Raw genomic sequence first — 16,004 nt, 5'->3', positions numbered from 1 at the left:
TGGAATTAGTGTTTAGGGTTTGATGGTTTAGGTTTTTTTTTATGGTTTTGGGTTTCGGGTTTAGGGTTTAGGTTCAGGATTTAGGGTATTTTAGGGTTTAGGGGGTTTTGTGTTTTTAAGCTCTAGGGTTTTTTGGGTTTTGGGTTTGGAATTAGGGTGTAGGGTTTAGGGCTTTTAATGTATTATGTTTTGGAATTAATGTTTAGGGTTTAGAGTTTAGTAGGTGATAGGGTTTAGGGTTTGATGATTTAAGTTTTTTTTTTATAGTTTGTGTTTCCTTAATGGGTAAAGGTTTTCCGATAAAGTTTTTTCCATGAGGACTGTCTCGGATTTAGATTATACATGGTTGCAAGAAGGCAACCAAGTGGTCGACCATATGACATTTGGACCTTTGAAGACGATAGAAAAATGCTCGATCTCTTGGTCGAGCAAGTTAATTTAGGGAACAAGTTGCCTAACGGGGTATGGAAACATGAGGTATATATGGTTTTGGGTTTAGGGTTTAGGGTTTAGGGTTTCACTTTAGGGTTTGATGGTTATGGTTTAGGTTTTATTAAGGGATTTTAGTCCAATTCAAACAAGGTTGAGTTGCCTACACGGGCGTCCATTAGCCAACGAAACCCGACCCCCATCACTGACGAGGTACAGTTCATAGTGACTGCGAAGTTATATGGGGCTCTACGAGGGGTCTTCGGTGAATTTTGACTTGATGTGTGTATGTTCTCATTGTTTAGTGCATATGCAGTAGTGAAAATAATTTAATTAATTTTGAAATGTGTGAGAATGTTGTTGAGAATTTTTCAAGTGCTATGAAATGTTTTTGCCATGTGGTGAGGAGATTCGGGTATTATACATATCCACCACATGGTATTTTTTTTTATGGTTTGTGTTTTTGTGAAGAGTAAAAGTTGTCTGATAAAGTTTTTTCCGTGAGGACCGTCTCGGATTTAGATTATACATGGCTCCATCTCTAGGAACCCGATATCATTTGCAAGAATTTGGAGATAATATTCCTAGAAATGAAAAAGAATTATTCAACCGAAGACATTCATATTCACGGAATATTATTGATTGAACTTTTGGTGCTTTAAAAGCTCAATTTCAAATGTTAAAAGGCACTCCTCTATTTTCTTTTAAGATCCAGGTGAAAATTGTATATGCTTGTTGCATATTGCACAATTATATACGTGCAGAAGATTATGATGATATATTTGAAGATGATGATTCGGGTGGCGAGCTCGGTGGAGGAGATGCAGTCCAATTAGGTGCAATGGATGATACAGACAGCGACGATTGCGATTATCTTAAGGATGTGGGTAGCCAAGTAACAAGCATTCGGAGGTAGAGTGCATTAGAATCCACAAGAGCCGCACAATTTCGAGATGATAAATGATAGTTGTATCTTATTACTTTTGAACATGCGTCATTTATATGTACTAAACTTGTAACTTGTTGATTTTAATATTAAAGACATGAACTTGTTATTTGAATAAATTTTTAGGTTATTTTCAAAGTTGTATATGTATTTATTTATTATTTTTTTAAATTTTATTACTATATTAAACTTCATATTTAAGTCTCTGGTAAATAAAATATAATTAAAGTATGCATTTGATTAATTAATTACTTTTAATTTTGTCAAAATATATTATTAATTAATACCATGCAAAAAATCTATCTCATGTTATTAATATAATACTTTTTATTCATTAATCATATTTATTTTTTATTTACTCTATTGTATTAGTGATTTAATAGTGGTAATTAAAATATTGTTAACTCAAACACTTGGTTTAATTAACTTATTTTTATAATTAATAAAATCAATGGTTTTAAATTTCGAAGATGAAGATGAAGATGAAATTGTTTACACTAACACTCTATTTCGAAGATGAAGTTGTCCACACTAACACCCATTTCGAAGATGAAGATTATGTAGATACATAAGGGGGGGTTAGTCCCCCAAATGGATACATGAAGATCAAGTTCATGTCCAACATGAAGATCATCTTCACACTTGGTGTTAGTGTTGATGACTTCATGTGCACTGGAAAACAGTTTCCAATGTTAGTTCCCCAACATGAAAAAAACATAAAAAACAAGAGAATCTCTAAACCTTTACAATACACTTAATTACAACAAAATCCTTAAACCCAAAATTAGGTAAAACAACCATTATTACTACACGAATAAGTTATTTAATGAATAATTAAATATATTAATATATTTATTAATTGAATTAGATATTTTATTGTGCATAAATATGGTAATTACATGAGCCAATGAAATATGCACATGATTAATTACAAATAATAAATAAATAACGTTATAAATAACAAAAACAAAAGTAATACGTTGAGTTATTAATTTATTAATAACATATGATATACTTTAACCTAAAAATGAATAATTTAAGAGAAAAAATTGATCTAATCATAAATTTAACACACTATATATTTGTACATAATATATTTTATGTATTATTAATTAATAATATATTATCACAAAATTTTAAACCGTTGGTTTAATTAACTATAGCAATCGGATAATTATGCCAAAATAATTTATCAATTATTTATTTTAACAATATTTTAATTATGACTATTAAATCACTATTTTAATATAGTAATTATAAAATAAATATATTAAATAAATAAAAATAATTATTTTATAAATAAATTTTATAAATTAATGATTTTGATGACGATAGTTTAATTTTTTCTAATGAAAAATTAAACCATCGTCGTCTTCCTCAGCGGTGAGCCAGCGGGCAACGACGACGACAATGGGCCAGTGGGCAACGGCGACGATGGCGTGCAATGCCGATAGAGGCGGCGCTCCGACGGTACGCAGAGAGGGAGAAGAGAGGGAGGCCGAGAAGCTCTGCAACAGATGCTCGACCTCCCGTGCTCTGAGACGGAGGTTGAGAGGGAGAGGAGAGGGAGGATGGCTGTTAAACTGAAGCCGAATGGGGAAATCGATGTCGAATCGAAGCCCAAATGTCAAAATCGAAGAAAACTGAAACTGAAATAAGGAAAATCGCAAGAAATTGGAAGGTCATTTGGGGGAAAAGATAATAGAGTGAGGGAGAAGGGAGTGAGATGTCGAAAGGGAGAAGAGAGGGAGAAAAGACAGAGAGATAAGAGAGAGGGAGAAGCGAGCGGGAGGTTCAGAGGGAGAGGGAGTCCGAGAAGGAGAGAAGGACGCTGTAGAGAGAGAGACCGGAGAGGGACAATGGAGACAAGAGAGGGAGCAGAGAACGAGAGAGGGTTGCGGAACGAAAGAGAGCTGCGGGAACCAGAGAGCGAAAATGAGAGCGACGATGTGTGAGAGACAGAGGCCCGAGAGAGTGTCCCGCCAGTGTCATGTACATGATTCTCAAAATCGGGTTGAAAGCGCTTTTTGTCATTTAATCTTGGGACATGAACTCCTGAGTCATGGATAATCATGTACATGACATGATCTTTGGCGCTCCCTAACGACATCAAGACATGAACTGAGTAATGCACTTGATCTTCATGTCCTGAGTCATGTTCACTAACCCCCCCAAGATGAAGATGAAGATTAAATTTCCAGTTTGTTTACTAACCCTCCCCCCCCCCCCCCCCCCCCCCCCCCCTAAGTTTTTAAATCATCGTGATTTTGAATTTCAAGAAATGGCAAAAATAAGTGGAGTTTATAATATGGGATTTGTATTTTTTATTGATTTAAAAAAATATATATATATATATATTATTAAAATTGAACCGATCAACTATTGGATGAATTGGGTCAAATGGAGCCACCTTCTTATGTTATATATATATATATATATATATTTTTTTTTTTGAGAATGGAAAAAGAGGTTGGTCAAGAAGAATTCAAGTGATACTAGTAGAAGAATAAGTAATTATGGTTATGTTCTGAAATTATACGAATGAAACACTCCGTTGTAGTCTAGTTGGTTAGGATACTCGGCTCTCACCCGAGAGACCCGGGTTCAAGTCCCGGCAACGGAAATAATGATTTTTATTTTACGTTTCATTTCCTACTAATGTGATGATGTATGATTCAAAACCTACTTCACTCATTTTAATATGGAATCCATATAAAAAATCTACTTTAAGATAGATGTGGTATGTTTACCTAAATTTATTTCTAATCAAACTGATTAATCTAACCCCATACCCTATGATTTCACAACAAGCACGTTAACACAAAAAAAAAAACACACTTTACTTGCCTCTAAGTGGCCTTTCACGTTTCAACTCGTGAATCAAGATGAGTTGACTCCAGTTTTGGATACGAATGATTTGGTTCGAGGGTCTGATTCAATCAATGTTATAAAAATATTAAAAAAGTTTCCTGTTCGAAAGTGAGGTCTCATTGGCTTCTCATGTTAGACGTTTCTTGTGGTATCCCTATGGTTCTGGAAGTTTGTCTGCTGTGGTTCTTCTGGCAGGAGTCGTAAAAAATCAAATTGATAATCAGCTCAATATTCCTTCCCAGCAGGAAAATAAAAAAGAAAACTGAAACACTAAAAACTAAAAAGACAAAAAGAAGAAAAACGAGGAAAGAAGATTGATTGATATTCAGCAATTTCACAAAAAACGGCATCTGATGATTTGACAGAGAGAGGAAGTTCCAAAAAATACAGACGAAAATACAAGAGAGAGGACAAAGTCGAAAATTTCTCAGAAGGTAACCTCAGACTGAAAAGATGCATCCATACACGACATGAAATTACGGAAAGGAGAAGCAGATGAGCTTGAGATGCTATAGTTTTCTCTACCTCATTAATGCTTATTTCCTGTACAAGGCTACAGTTTCTACTGTTGGTAAATAACTCCTCTCTTTCTCACTGACCGTCGTTGCCAACAGAAAAATAAGCCGAGGAAAAGAGAAAGTTCGAGGGGGTTTGGAGTCGTTGACGATGACGAAGTAGCAGCGACGTAGGGAGGACGAAGCCTTCAAGTTTCAATTTTCAACTTTTCAAAGCAGCCGCCGGTCAATTTACACTGCCAAGGAATGCCGATTTGGATCATGGGTTCATTCTAGAATATCTCTCTCCTCCTTTCTCGCGTTCGCCGCCCTCTCCCCTGTCTTTGACCCTTCTCTCTCTCTCTCTCGTCCTCCCTTCCTCTTAAATCTCTGTTCTCATTTTGTCTATCATATTGGTTGCAAGAGGCCACCTGCCGTGTCTCTTTCTCTGTCATTGCTCCATAACTAGTAAGTCTCTGAACGATATCTGTAAAGTTAGATGCTTTGCTTTTTTTTTTTTTCTTTTTTTTTTTTCTTTTCTAGTTCTTTCGTTTACTATCTCTGCATTGCGATTATTAAATTTGATTTTTTTGGTGTTTTCGCACACAGAAAACAGAAAAAAGATAGGCTCTTTTTCTCTTTTTGTTGTACTGGTAGTTAATCGAAATCTGCTATTGACTCGAACTAGCTGCAAAAGGATTTAGGCGTCAAATCCGAACCATCTTAGTTTCTGCAGTTTTGTGTTTTGGTCAAGATAAAAGAGCTGCAACTGTTTAACATTATCTTGTCTGACAGACCTTGCAGCTTACTGCTTTGGTTGTTCCGATGCTACTTACTTAGATCTGAACTGGATTTTGAAGGAAGATCTGAATTCGGTTGTGGGTATATTTTCTTTCTGGATGCAGGTGTCGCTTATTCTTGTATCTTTCAACTGAAAAAACAGAAAACAGGAACACTCAATTGGCTTTTTCTTCGGTTAGTTCCGGTTTCGAGCCAAATGATTGGACGCTTTTCAGGTGGGCATCGGCTTCTTGAAATCTGAACCCAGCTCCAGGTTAATTTCGACTTGTAGATTTGGATATTTGGGGCATCTACCAAGGTTTGTCCTCGTAGGTGATGGCCGCTAAGCGGCCTCTTCTAATCCCTTCTCCCCGAACACCGACTGCAGTGGACCTGCCACCTCATAACCCGGATCCAAATCTCTCCTCAAAGCCTATCCACATGGATGATGCTGCCGCTTCAGAGAACTTAGCCTCGGACTCCAATCCACGCCAGGTTCCATATTCATCTGCAAGAAGAAGTACATCTCAGCGGTCAAGACCATCTACTCGTTATTCTATAGATGTCTCTGATGGTCTAGGCCCTGCAAACGCGGGCAGTTCTGCCTCGGGGAACTCAATAGAGAGTATGGGTATCTCAGCATCAAATCGGCGCCGTTATGGTTCAAGAGGGGTGGATTCTGAAGGATTTTCTTCTCAGAGAGAGATAAGTGATGAAGATGCAAGAGTTATCTATATCAATGACCCTGTCAGGACAAACGAAAAGTATGAGTTTACAGGAAATTCAATTCGAACTGCCAAGTACTCAGTTCTGACGTTCTTGCCTCGAAATCTCTTTGAGCAGTTTCACCGTGTAGCTTACATATACTTTCTCATAATTGCTATATTAAATCAGCTTCCTCAGCTTGCTGTATTTGGACGTGCTGCTTCAATCCTTCCATTAGCATTTGTTCTGTCAGTTACAGCAATTAAGGATGCTTATGAAGATTGGAGAAGGCACAGATCTGACCGAATTGAGAACAACAGACTGGCATCCGTCTTGGTTAATGGTCAGTTTCAATTAAAGAAATGGAAAGAAATTCGTGTTGGGGAGATCATTAAAGTTAATGCAAATGAGACGCTCTCTTGTGACATGGTCTTGCTTTCTACTAGTGATCCAACTGGTGTTGCCTATGTCCAAACAATAAATCTAGACGGTGAGTCAAATTTGAAGACTCGTTATGCAAAGCAGGAAACCCTCTCAAGAATGCCTGAAAAAGAGGGAATTGAAGGGTTGATTAGGTGTGAGCGTCCAAATCGCAATATATACGGTTTCATGGCAAATTTGGAAATTAACGGGAGACGTGTATCTCTGGGACCCTCAAATATAGTCCTTCGAGGATGTGAACTTAAGAACACTGCCTGGGCCGTGGGGGTTGTCTTGTATGCTGGTCAGGAGACAAAGGTAATGCTCAATAGTTCAGGGGCACCATCTAAGAGAAGCCGGATGGAAACGCACATGAACCGAGAAACGATACTCTTGTCCCTTTTTCTTATTGGATTATGTTCAATAGTCTCCACTTGTGCAGGAGTTTGGCTCCGGCGCCACCAAGATGAATTGAACTTCTTGCCCTATTACAGGAAGAAAGATTTCTCAGAGGGAGAGGAAGAAGATTACAACTATTATGGATTGGGGTTGGAAATTTTCTTTGCTTTCTTGATGTCTGTCATTGTTTTCCAAATCATGATCCCCATCTCACTTTATATATCTATGGAGTTGGTTCGACTTGGACAGGCCTACTTCATGATCCGAGATGCACACCTTTTTGATGAGGCCTCAAATTCAAGGTTTCAATGTAGGGCGTTAAACATAAATGAGGACCTTGGGCAGATAAAATATGTCTTCTCCGACAAGACTGGGACCTTGACAGAGAACAAAATGGAATTCCAGTGTGCTAGCATCAGAGCCGTAGATTATAATAGTGGGAAAGCTTCTCTAGCCAGTGAGAAAGATGATTATCCTGTTATAGGTAATTGTGAGCCTTTATTCTTCCAGTCCTAATTATTTTATTTTTATCTTGTAGTTTGTTTTCATGACTTATTGATTCTATGTTCCTTTTTTCTCTAACATAGTTGATGGGAAACGACTGGAGCCAAAGATGAAGGTGAAGATTGATCATGAGCTGTTTCAGCTGCTAAGAGGTGGAAAAGAAACAGATGAAGAAAAATATGCTCATGATTTCTTCCTTGCGCTAGCTGCCTGTAATACCATTGTGCCTATAATTGTTGAGACACCAGACCAAGACTTGAGATTGATAGATTATCAAGGAGAATCTCCTGATGAACAGGCTTTGGTTTATGCTGCTGCTTCCTATGGATATGTACTTGTGGAGAGAACATCAGGGCATATAGTTATAGATGTTTTTGGAGACAGACAGAGGTATGGAAGTCTTGCTGGAGTTTATTTTTTAAAATTTTTTTATTGGTCATTACTTGGAAAATACCTTTTAGTTCTTGTGTTGAATTTCTGGAATAGAGAAAAACTTCACTAACTTGATTTAATCTAAGTACATGAGCCCTTATTTATAATAGAAGAAACAAGTAGAATCCAATTACAATTAAACTACCCTTATCCCAGTTATACCCAAAATTAAACACTAAAAGATAAGTTCCATAATAATTGAACAACTGAACATAAATAGAAGACTAAAATAACTAAAACACCTTTAAATGGAGACTCTTCCATGAAACCTCCTCTTGTGAGATTCCTATAAGACTCCACCATAAGAATTCTGGCCCTGTAAAACTTCTTGTTGTAAGAGTCAAGTGAGACTCTTCCATACCTGCTCTTCAATACTCCCCCCTCAAATTGGAGTTTATAATTTCAGTTTGCAATGAAAAAAATTCTTGGTCTTCAATCTTCTTTTGCTAAAAAAAAATCTTCATCGATGCAAAATCTTCATCTTTTGTGCTCCCTCTTTCTTGAATATTTTGGTCACACAAAAATTACCACAACATGTGGAATAAAAAATCTTTTTCTTGTACACCTACTTCTATTTCTTCCCCTCAAGTTGGAAGGTATCGGTATAATCCCAGTTTAAAAAAAAAATCTATATTTATTATCTCCTCCATCAAGGTGTCCCAAGGATAAGAACTCAATTAGACACACTAAAAAAATAAGATGGGTGCTGTATGTATAAAAAAGGTTGAAACCAACCTCATAGGATTTCAAACAAAAGTAGTGATAATAATCACTATAAGGATAACACTTGTCATTTAAATGATGACCATAAAAACGTACTTAAGGATACTTATAAAAAAGTTTCAATGGCCTTACAACGCACATATGAGTATAAAAAGAGAAACCAACCGAATCAACGTACAAGAGGTTGGCCAAAGGGGTATGTGAGAGTCAAAAAAGGATGGTAGGAGAAAAGTAACTGATAAAAAAAGGTTATGTGGGGAATGTAACATAGGAAAAATAACCACCATGATAATAATAAGAAGACTATAACGATAGAAATAACTTAACAAATTTGATCAAGTATGACCTCAAGATAATTTCATGAGGGTGAGCAAAAATATAACTCAGAATCACAAATGGTTTGTTGCTCAAGAAACTAGACTCAAAGAGTTTTAATTTGATACCTAATTTGACACAAAAAAGATTCATTCTTGAATCTTTTATGACCTCTTGATTTTCTTCGTTCTGCAACTTGACCCTTGTCAACTGCAATGTGAATATCTCCTTAAATATAGATCAGATTGACATGAATTTTTTTCTTTTTGAAACTAGACTTCAATAAATTTCATCCAAGTATCAATTTTCTTAATAAAATATACTTTGAGATAAAAAATCTGATAGATTTCAGACTTTGTAATCTGGCCGAACTGATTACTCTTTCTTCTTTGACCAGCATGATCATTGACTCTTCCGAGATAGATATCTCCCTCTAGAAAACACAATTGAGAATTGGTTTGATAACTTAGAAAATAGACTTACAGATCTTTCTTTTGACATATAAATCTTCGTATAAAGTCTCGTTCTTGATGGCATAAAACGGTTCAAAAGTTGAAACTTTTAGTTGTTGCTCGAACCTCTCTTGTAGTCTGACCTTTGCTGCTTCAAATATCGATTTCTCTTTGTATAAAACTTCGATTGCCAAATTTTGTTTTTGCGTTGGATAGTAGACTCGAAGATCTTTCCGTTACTATATAATTTACAATATGAAAAACTCAGTATGGAGGAGTGAACTGCAAGAAAACAACGAATACTGGGACAAGACAGCAAGAAAAAAGATTAAATACAAACCTAAACTACTTGAGATGATAGATCAGAAAGGTATCACATTATCTTTGTCGGTTGACTAAGTCAACTCACAAAACCTGCTGTAATACAATGTTGAATTTCTGGAAAAAAGAAAAATTTCACTAATTTGATGTAATCTGAGTACATGAACCTCTTTTTATAATAAAGGAAATATGTAGAATCCAATTACAGTTAAACTACCCTTATCCCAATTACACCCAAAGTTAAACACTAAAAGATAAGTCCTAGAACAATTGAACAATTGGACATAAATAGAAGACTAACGTAACTAAAATGTTTTAAACTGAGACTCTTCTATTAGGCCTCCTATTGTGAGACTCCTCCATAAGAATTTCTGGTTCTGTAAGACTTCTTGTTGTGAGAATGACATTGTTCTATATTGTTGGAAAAACTCTCTATCAGTCAGATTCCAAAGACTCATGATTACAGAGACCAAGGGTGGAAATTTGATTCATTTTTAAACCTTTCAATGAATATGAGGGTGATACTTGATTCATTTCTAAACCTTTCATGAATATGAGGATGCTATCAAGCAAACTTCGTCAGCATTCTAATATCTTTCATTGGTTGCTCAATATATTGACTTCTTGATATCGGCCTTTGAAGGAATATTCAACTTTACATTAGATAAAGTAAAATGAATTAGAATTAAGACTATTGAGACCCAAAGTTTCTTACAGGAACTTAAGAAAGTCACATGACTAGTAATGATAAATGTGGGAGCGGTTGTAGCAGTAGTTGGATTTTTGTTTAATATCTTCCTATGGGAGTTTTTATTTACTAAGCTTGTGGCTTGTGTGGGTCCCATTTACTGGGCAGTGCAGGTTTGATGTTTTGGGTCTGCATGAATTTGATAGTGACCGCAAGAGAATGTCAGTTATAGTTGGTTGCCCCGATAAATCAGTTAAAGTATTTGTGAAAGGTGCAGATAGTTCCATGTTTGGTGTCATTGATAAATCCTTCAATGCTGACATAATTCGTGCAACTGAGGCCCATCTCTACACTTATTCATCACTTGGTCTCAGAACATTAGTTATTGGCATGAGAGAACTCACAGGACATGATTTTGAGCAGTGGCAGTCAGCCTATGAGAAAGCAAACAATGCTCTAATGGGAAGGGCGAACTTATTGCGATCTGTTGCAGCTAGTATTGAGAGTAGTCTCCTTATATTAGGAGCCTCAGGGATCGAAGATAAGCTCCAACAAGGAGTACCTGGAGCCATAGAAGCTCTAAGGCAAGCTGGGATAAAAGTGTGGGTTTTGACTGGAGATAAGCAAGAAACTGCAATTTCAATTGGTTATTCATGTAAGCTTCTTACAAATGAAATGACCCAGATTATCATAAACACCAATTCGAAGGAATCCTGTAAAAAAAGCCTACAGGATGGAATAGCCATGTCTAAGAAACTTGCAGCATTATCCGTTAGCACATCAAATACAGGAGATGAGGCTACCAGGCGAGTACCATTGGCTTTGATCATTGATGGAAACAGTCTTGTCTATATTCTTGAGACTGAATTGGAAGATGAGGTATGTAGATTTTGACTTTTGTAATGAGAAATTCTCTGGTTGTGTAAATATGCTGAATTGTTTCGTTTTTGGATGGCTAGCTATTTCAATTGGCCACAAGTTGTGGTGTTGTCTTGTGTTGTCGGGTGGCTCCATTGCAAAAAGCTGGCATTGTTGCTCTTATAAAGAACAGGACTGAGGACATGACTCTTGCCATTGGAGATGGTATGTTTGCTTCTGTTTTGCTTTTGTTAGTGGTTCTCAGATTAGTCCATTCTGTGTGAAAGTCAATTGAGAGGCTATTGCACCTAAATTTGATCTCATTATTATTCTGGTGTGTTTGTATGTTGAATGGACAAGCTATTTAAAGGTCAAACAACTAAGAATTGGAACTCCTTTATGTGGACCAATTATTACATTTTCTTCCATCTATTAATATATAACTGGTTGAAGTGCTGTCATTGTTCAGTTGGAAATTATTGACTGTGAAAAATTAACAATGAGGTGCTTCAAACAGTGGGTTTAGCAGCCTCCAACGTGTACAAGCATGTGACTCAATCACCAATTTTGCATTATCACTAACTTGTTATGCTTTGTTATGTTTCCAGGTGCAAATGATGTTTCAATGATCCAAATGGCTGATGTAGGAATTGGTATCAGTGGCCAAGAAGGTAGGCAAGCTGTCATGGCTTCAGATTTTGCCATGGGGCAGTTCAGATTTTTGGTGCCATTGCTGTTGGTTCATGGCCACTGGAATTATCACCGTATGGGCTACATGATATTATACAACTTCTACCGGAACGCTGTGTTTGTGCTTATTCTTTTTTGGTAAGTGTTTGTCTGGCCTTTCAGAATCATTCTACTGAAACTGCTCTCAGTTTCTATGGAAGTCTAGAGAGCATATGAAGAATTAGTCACATGATAACTAAGCTCTGGTGTTTTACCATACCTGCCTGGACTCTGGAGGCAAAGGCTCTTAGTGGTTGGTTTTATACAGGTGTCCTGTCAGTGCCTTGATGCTGAGGTTCTCTTTGTTTTATCCATTTTTATTATTAACACTATTTTAGGATCTAGAATATTTATGTGCACATATTTCTCTGGCAAAATGGAGTCTACCACCCATACCTTCCTTAGAAATTACGAATCTTACACACACCGCCCTCCTTGATTTCCCTTAGATACCTTCAGTAATGAAGTCATCTGTTGCATGACCTTCAAACAGCAAGGCCTACTCATTTGAGCAAGATAACTGTTCCTTGTATACACATTACTTCACGTAGGGCCTATTTTGCATAATATATTTTCAAAGGTGTCAGTTCAGCTTGTCACCTCATGGCTTATCAGAAATCAATAGCAAGTGTGCATGTAGTTTTTGTTATTTCTCCTGTGGTTGGTGTGCTCTAATTAATACAATGATCTTGTTCTGGTCTTCCCTTTAGATCTTAAAAGAGGACCTTTAAGGTTTTTAACATTCCTAGATTTCTTTATACTACTTAAAAATCTCCCTTGGGTGTAGAATGCAATACATCTCGTATGTATCAACTGCGATCAGCTGTAACTAATCCTAGCTTTGTGCTATTGGTGCAGGTATGTACTTTATACTGCATTCACTCTAACAACTGCAATCAACGAGTGGAGTAGTGTGTTATATTCGGTCATCTATACTTCTTTGCCAACAATAGTTATTGGTAGTTTGGACAAAGACTTGAGTAGGAGGACTCTAATGAAGCATCCTCAGCTATATGGAGTAGGGCATAGACAAGAGTATTACAATACAAAATTATTTTGGTTCACCATGCTGGATACCCTATGGCAAAGTTTAGTTATTTTCTATATCCCCTACTTTGGATTTCGATATAGCAGCAGTGATGGTTCAAGCATAGATGTCTCAAGCTTCGGAGATTTATGGACTCTTGCAGTGGTAATACTTGTGAATCTCCACTTGGCAATGGATGTGATCCGGTGGACATGGATTGTACATGCAGTTATATGGGGTTCTATTATTGTGACGTTCATTTGTGTCATTATTATTGATGCTATATCTTCGTTACCTGGTTACTGGTAATCACTTCGTCCTTCTGTTTATCTGTTTTCATGCATCCTTTGCATGTCCATTATTTTGGTGTACATGTGCGTGTTGTTTTAATTTGAAATGTTATAAGTTCACTTCCCTGACAGCATGTAGCATATGATGGTTAAATAAACATCATTTGCGACTTCTTCCTTCCCCGGGGGTGTTGCCGGATGAAACAGGGCTGCCGATTGCATTGCAATTTTCAGCCTGTTAACTCTAATGTTAATTGGCATATGTACTCCTTTGAGAAACCAAAATGGCCAATCTATGCTGAATACAAATTGTAGATTTGTATACCGAGTTGGATTTAGAAAATCCTGCTTGTGTATGTGCACGCATAAGCTTTCATTCATTTCGTTGCATGGTAGCTCTTTAACTCTTTTCCTGTGTTTTTCCAGGGCCATCATCCACATTCTAGATACTGGAGGATTTTGGTTGTGCCTTCTTGCAATCCTAGTGACAGCATTGATACCCAGATTTTTCGTCAAGGTCTTTCTTCAATATTTAAGCCCCGGTGATGTTCAAATTGCCAGAGAAGCTGAGAAGTTCGTTACTTCCAGAGATTTTGCAAGAGTAGAAGTAGAAATGAACCCTGTAAGAAGGACCACACATGATACAACATAGTGAATGTTTTTTCACTGTATTATTTTGTTATCATAATTTTTTGTGTGTATAGTAGCTTATTCTTTGAGGTCTGCATCTCTGGTATCTTCTCACTAGATTGCGAGAATATTCTTCCAATCCTAAGTGTAGATTTGTAATCTTTGCAGATATGTATGTAACATTTGTACTTTTTTGGTACAAGTTCTATTAGAAGAGGAAGGGCGGTTTCTACAGGAATGAATCATCTCATATACTCTTGCATTTTCTTTTGCATCTTTCACGTTACTGTACCAGGTAATTGCTTGGCAGCACAGCTAGAAGAGCATGATTACCGCTTTTCTTGCTTTTTTTTTTTTACCAGTCTACTACAAGACTTGTATAAACAGTTTGAACTCTTTATAAAAAACTACAAATACATTGCGAAGGTTCTTTTATTACAATCACGGAACAATGGAGTTCTGAAACCGAAGCAGTACAATATTTTAGCAGCATGGACAAACTCTCACCTACGGGCGTAGGGCTTGAAAATTATGAAACATTCTCATCCTAGCTTGCGTTAGAGGGTACATTTAATTACATGATAACCTGCTTAGTTTTTTGAATCAGCAAAAGCAGATAATTTTGTTCAAAGTCTTATATTGGTAATTGGATCCTAAATCCTTGTTAGTTAATAATCTATATGCAAGTACAGAAAGAAGCAGAATTAATGACCTGCCAACCCTGAATCTACAGTGTTAACTGAAGTCGTCTTAGGAATAATCTGATTCTACAAGACAGCAAGCTCCAATGCGATTCCAAAATTGTACGTATTCTTGAGAATTTGATTCTTCTTTTTCTGTTTTTTAACGACAGGATATTTGCCGGCTGGTAGTTTAATGCAACCTTGTTGTTCTTCCCAGTCTCTCTTTCTCAGGGTGTCACAAGGTGCTTCCATACGACGCTTGAATTCGTCCATCGTCGTCACTCGTCAGGGGCAGGACCCTTACCCTCTCTTATAAACACAGATTACAGAGGTCGGCTGGATTTGAACTCCTTTGTTCGTATTAGGAAAGAAGCAACATATTTTATTCCCAAATGCATGCGTGCATGTACTGTCTTCCAGTTTTTGACCGCCGAACTGAACATAGAAGCCTTCGTCATCACTGTAATGCCGACGTCTGCGTCTAAAATGTGCTTGCTAGCTTCGTCTCCCAGTCCCAGGGCTTCTTTTGCCATTTATGGGAATTGTCCAAAACCCCAGATAGAGAGAGATTAAAAGAAATCTCCTCCGGCAGACAGAAATGGCGACCTGCCTAACTAACTAAAATAACGAAGCTGCGTTTTCTTTTTTTACTTTTTTATTTTTAATTTTTTAGTTTTTGTTTTGAATGATACGAAGCCGCAGTTTTAAATGATAAACAAGAGGAACATCTCTGCTTTCTCATTTTATTCACAGTCACCGACCCACTCCGGCTGGGAAGCTGCTTCACATGCATCATCTCTTCCTGATCTTTACTGCATGCAACAGGCAGACAGATGTGTGCCGAATAAAAAGCAAAAACAAACACTGAATGGAAAGAGAGAGGATGAAAAGCATCGACCTTGAAAAGGATCCACCGCCGTACTGCACGTCTTAGGGTATTTCATCTGGAGGTGTTCGAGGTGGACAGCCCAGAAGAACCAAGAAATCTCGGTGACCCAGATTCAGGCGAATCAAACTATATCTCAGGAAAGATCAGAAAGTGACCGCATCAGTCGCCGTGCCTACTGTGTCGCCATTCACTCTCGACTGGATGAAATTTAGTTCTATCTTCAGTATAATCGGAATAAGTGTACCAAGGATCTAAACTTTGCGTTTCTCTCTCTCCCATAATCATATTGGAAAGCAATCATTACTCGATCGGGAGACTGTTTCTCGTCCCTGTTATGAACACAGTCAGTGATGATAAAAGTGAAGAGAACGGACTAATTAAAATAAATTAAGCACGTGGAAGGGTGATTAATTTCCATA

The 16,004-nt window shown here is 37.1% G+C and overlaps 1 protein-coding gene and 1 non-coding gene across 2 annotated transcripts; both read left to right on the top strand.

Moving 5' to 3' along the window:
• Nucleotides 1–3,925: 3,925 nt before the first annotated feature.
• Nucleotides 3,926–3,998, top strand: TRNAE-CUC (transfer RNA glutamic acid (anticodon CUC)). Its single transcript has one exon. It is a non-coding gene; the product is annotated as a tRNA-Glu (tRNA).
• An 867-nt stretch (nucleotides 3,999–4,865) lies between these two features.
• Nucleotides 4,866–14,251, top strand: LOC137960231 (phospholipid-transporting ATPase 1-like). Its single transcript, XM_068807788.1, has 8 exons — nucleotides 4,866–5,208; nucleotides 5,646–7,528; nucleotides 7,632–7,938; nucleotides 10,653–11,358; nucleotides 11,439–11,562; nucleotides 11,946–12,165; nucleotides 12,925–13,398; nucleotides 13,810–14,251. The coding sequence occupies exons 2-8, from the start codon at nucleotides 5,857–5,859 to the stop codon at nucleotides 14,033–14,035; spliced, it is 3,729 nt and encodes a 1,242-aa protein (XP_068663889.1). The 5' UTR covers nucleotides 4,866–5,208; nucleotides 5,646–5,856; the 3' UTR covers nucleotides 14,036–14,251.
• Nucleotides 14,252–16,004: the final 1,753 nt, after the last annotated feature.

The sequence above is a fragment of the Aristolochia californica genome, unplaced genomic scaffold (genome assembly GCF_029961685.1).
Source record: "Aristolochia californica isolate CCGP_79_NKW_82.1479 unplaced genomic scaffold, dmAriCali1.0.hap1 SCAF_3, whole genome shotgun sequence".
NCBI lineage: Eukaryota > Viridiplantae > Streptophyta > Magnoliopsida > Piperales > Aristolochiaceae > Aristolochia > Aristolochia californica.
This window is presented reverse-complemented; position numbering and strand designations above follow the sequence as displayed.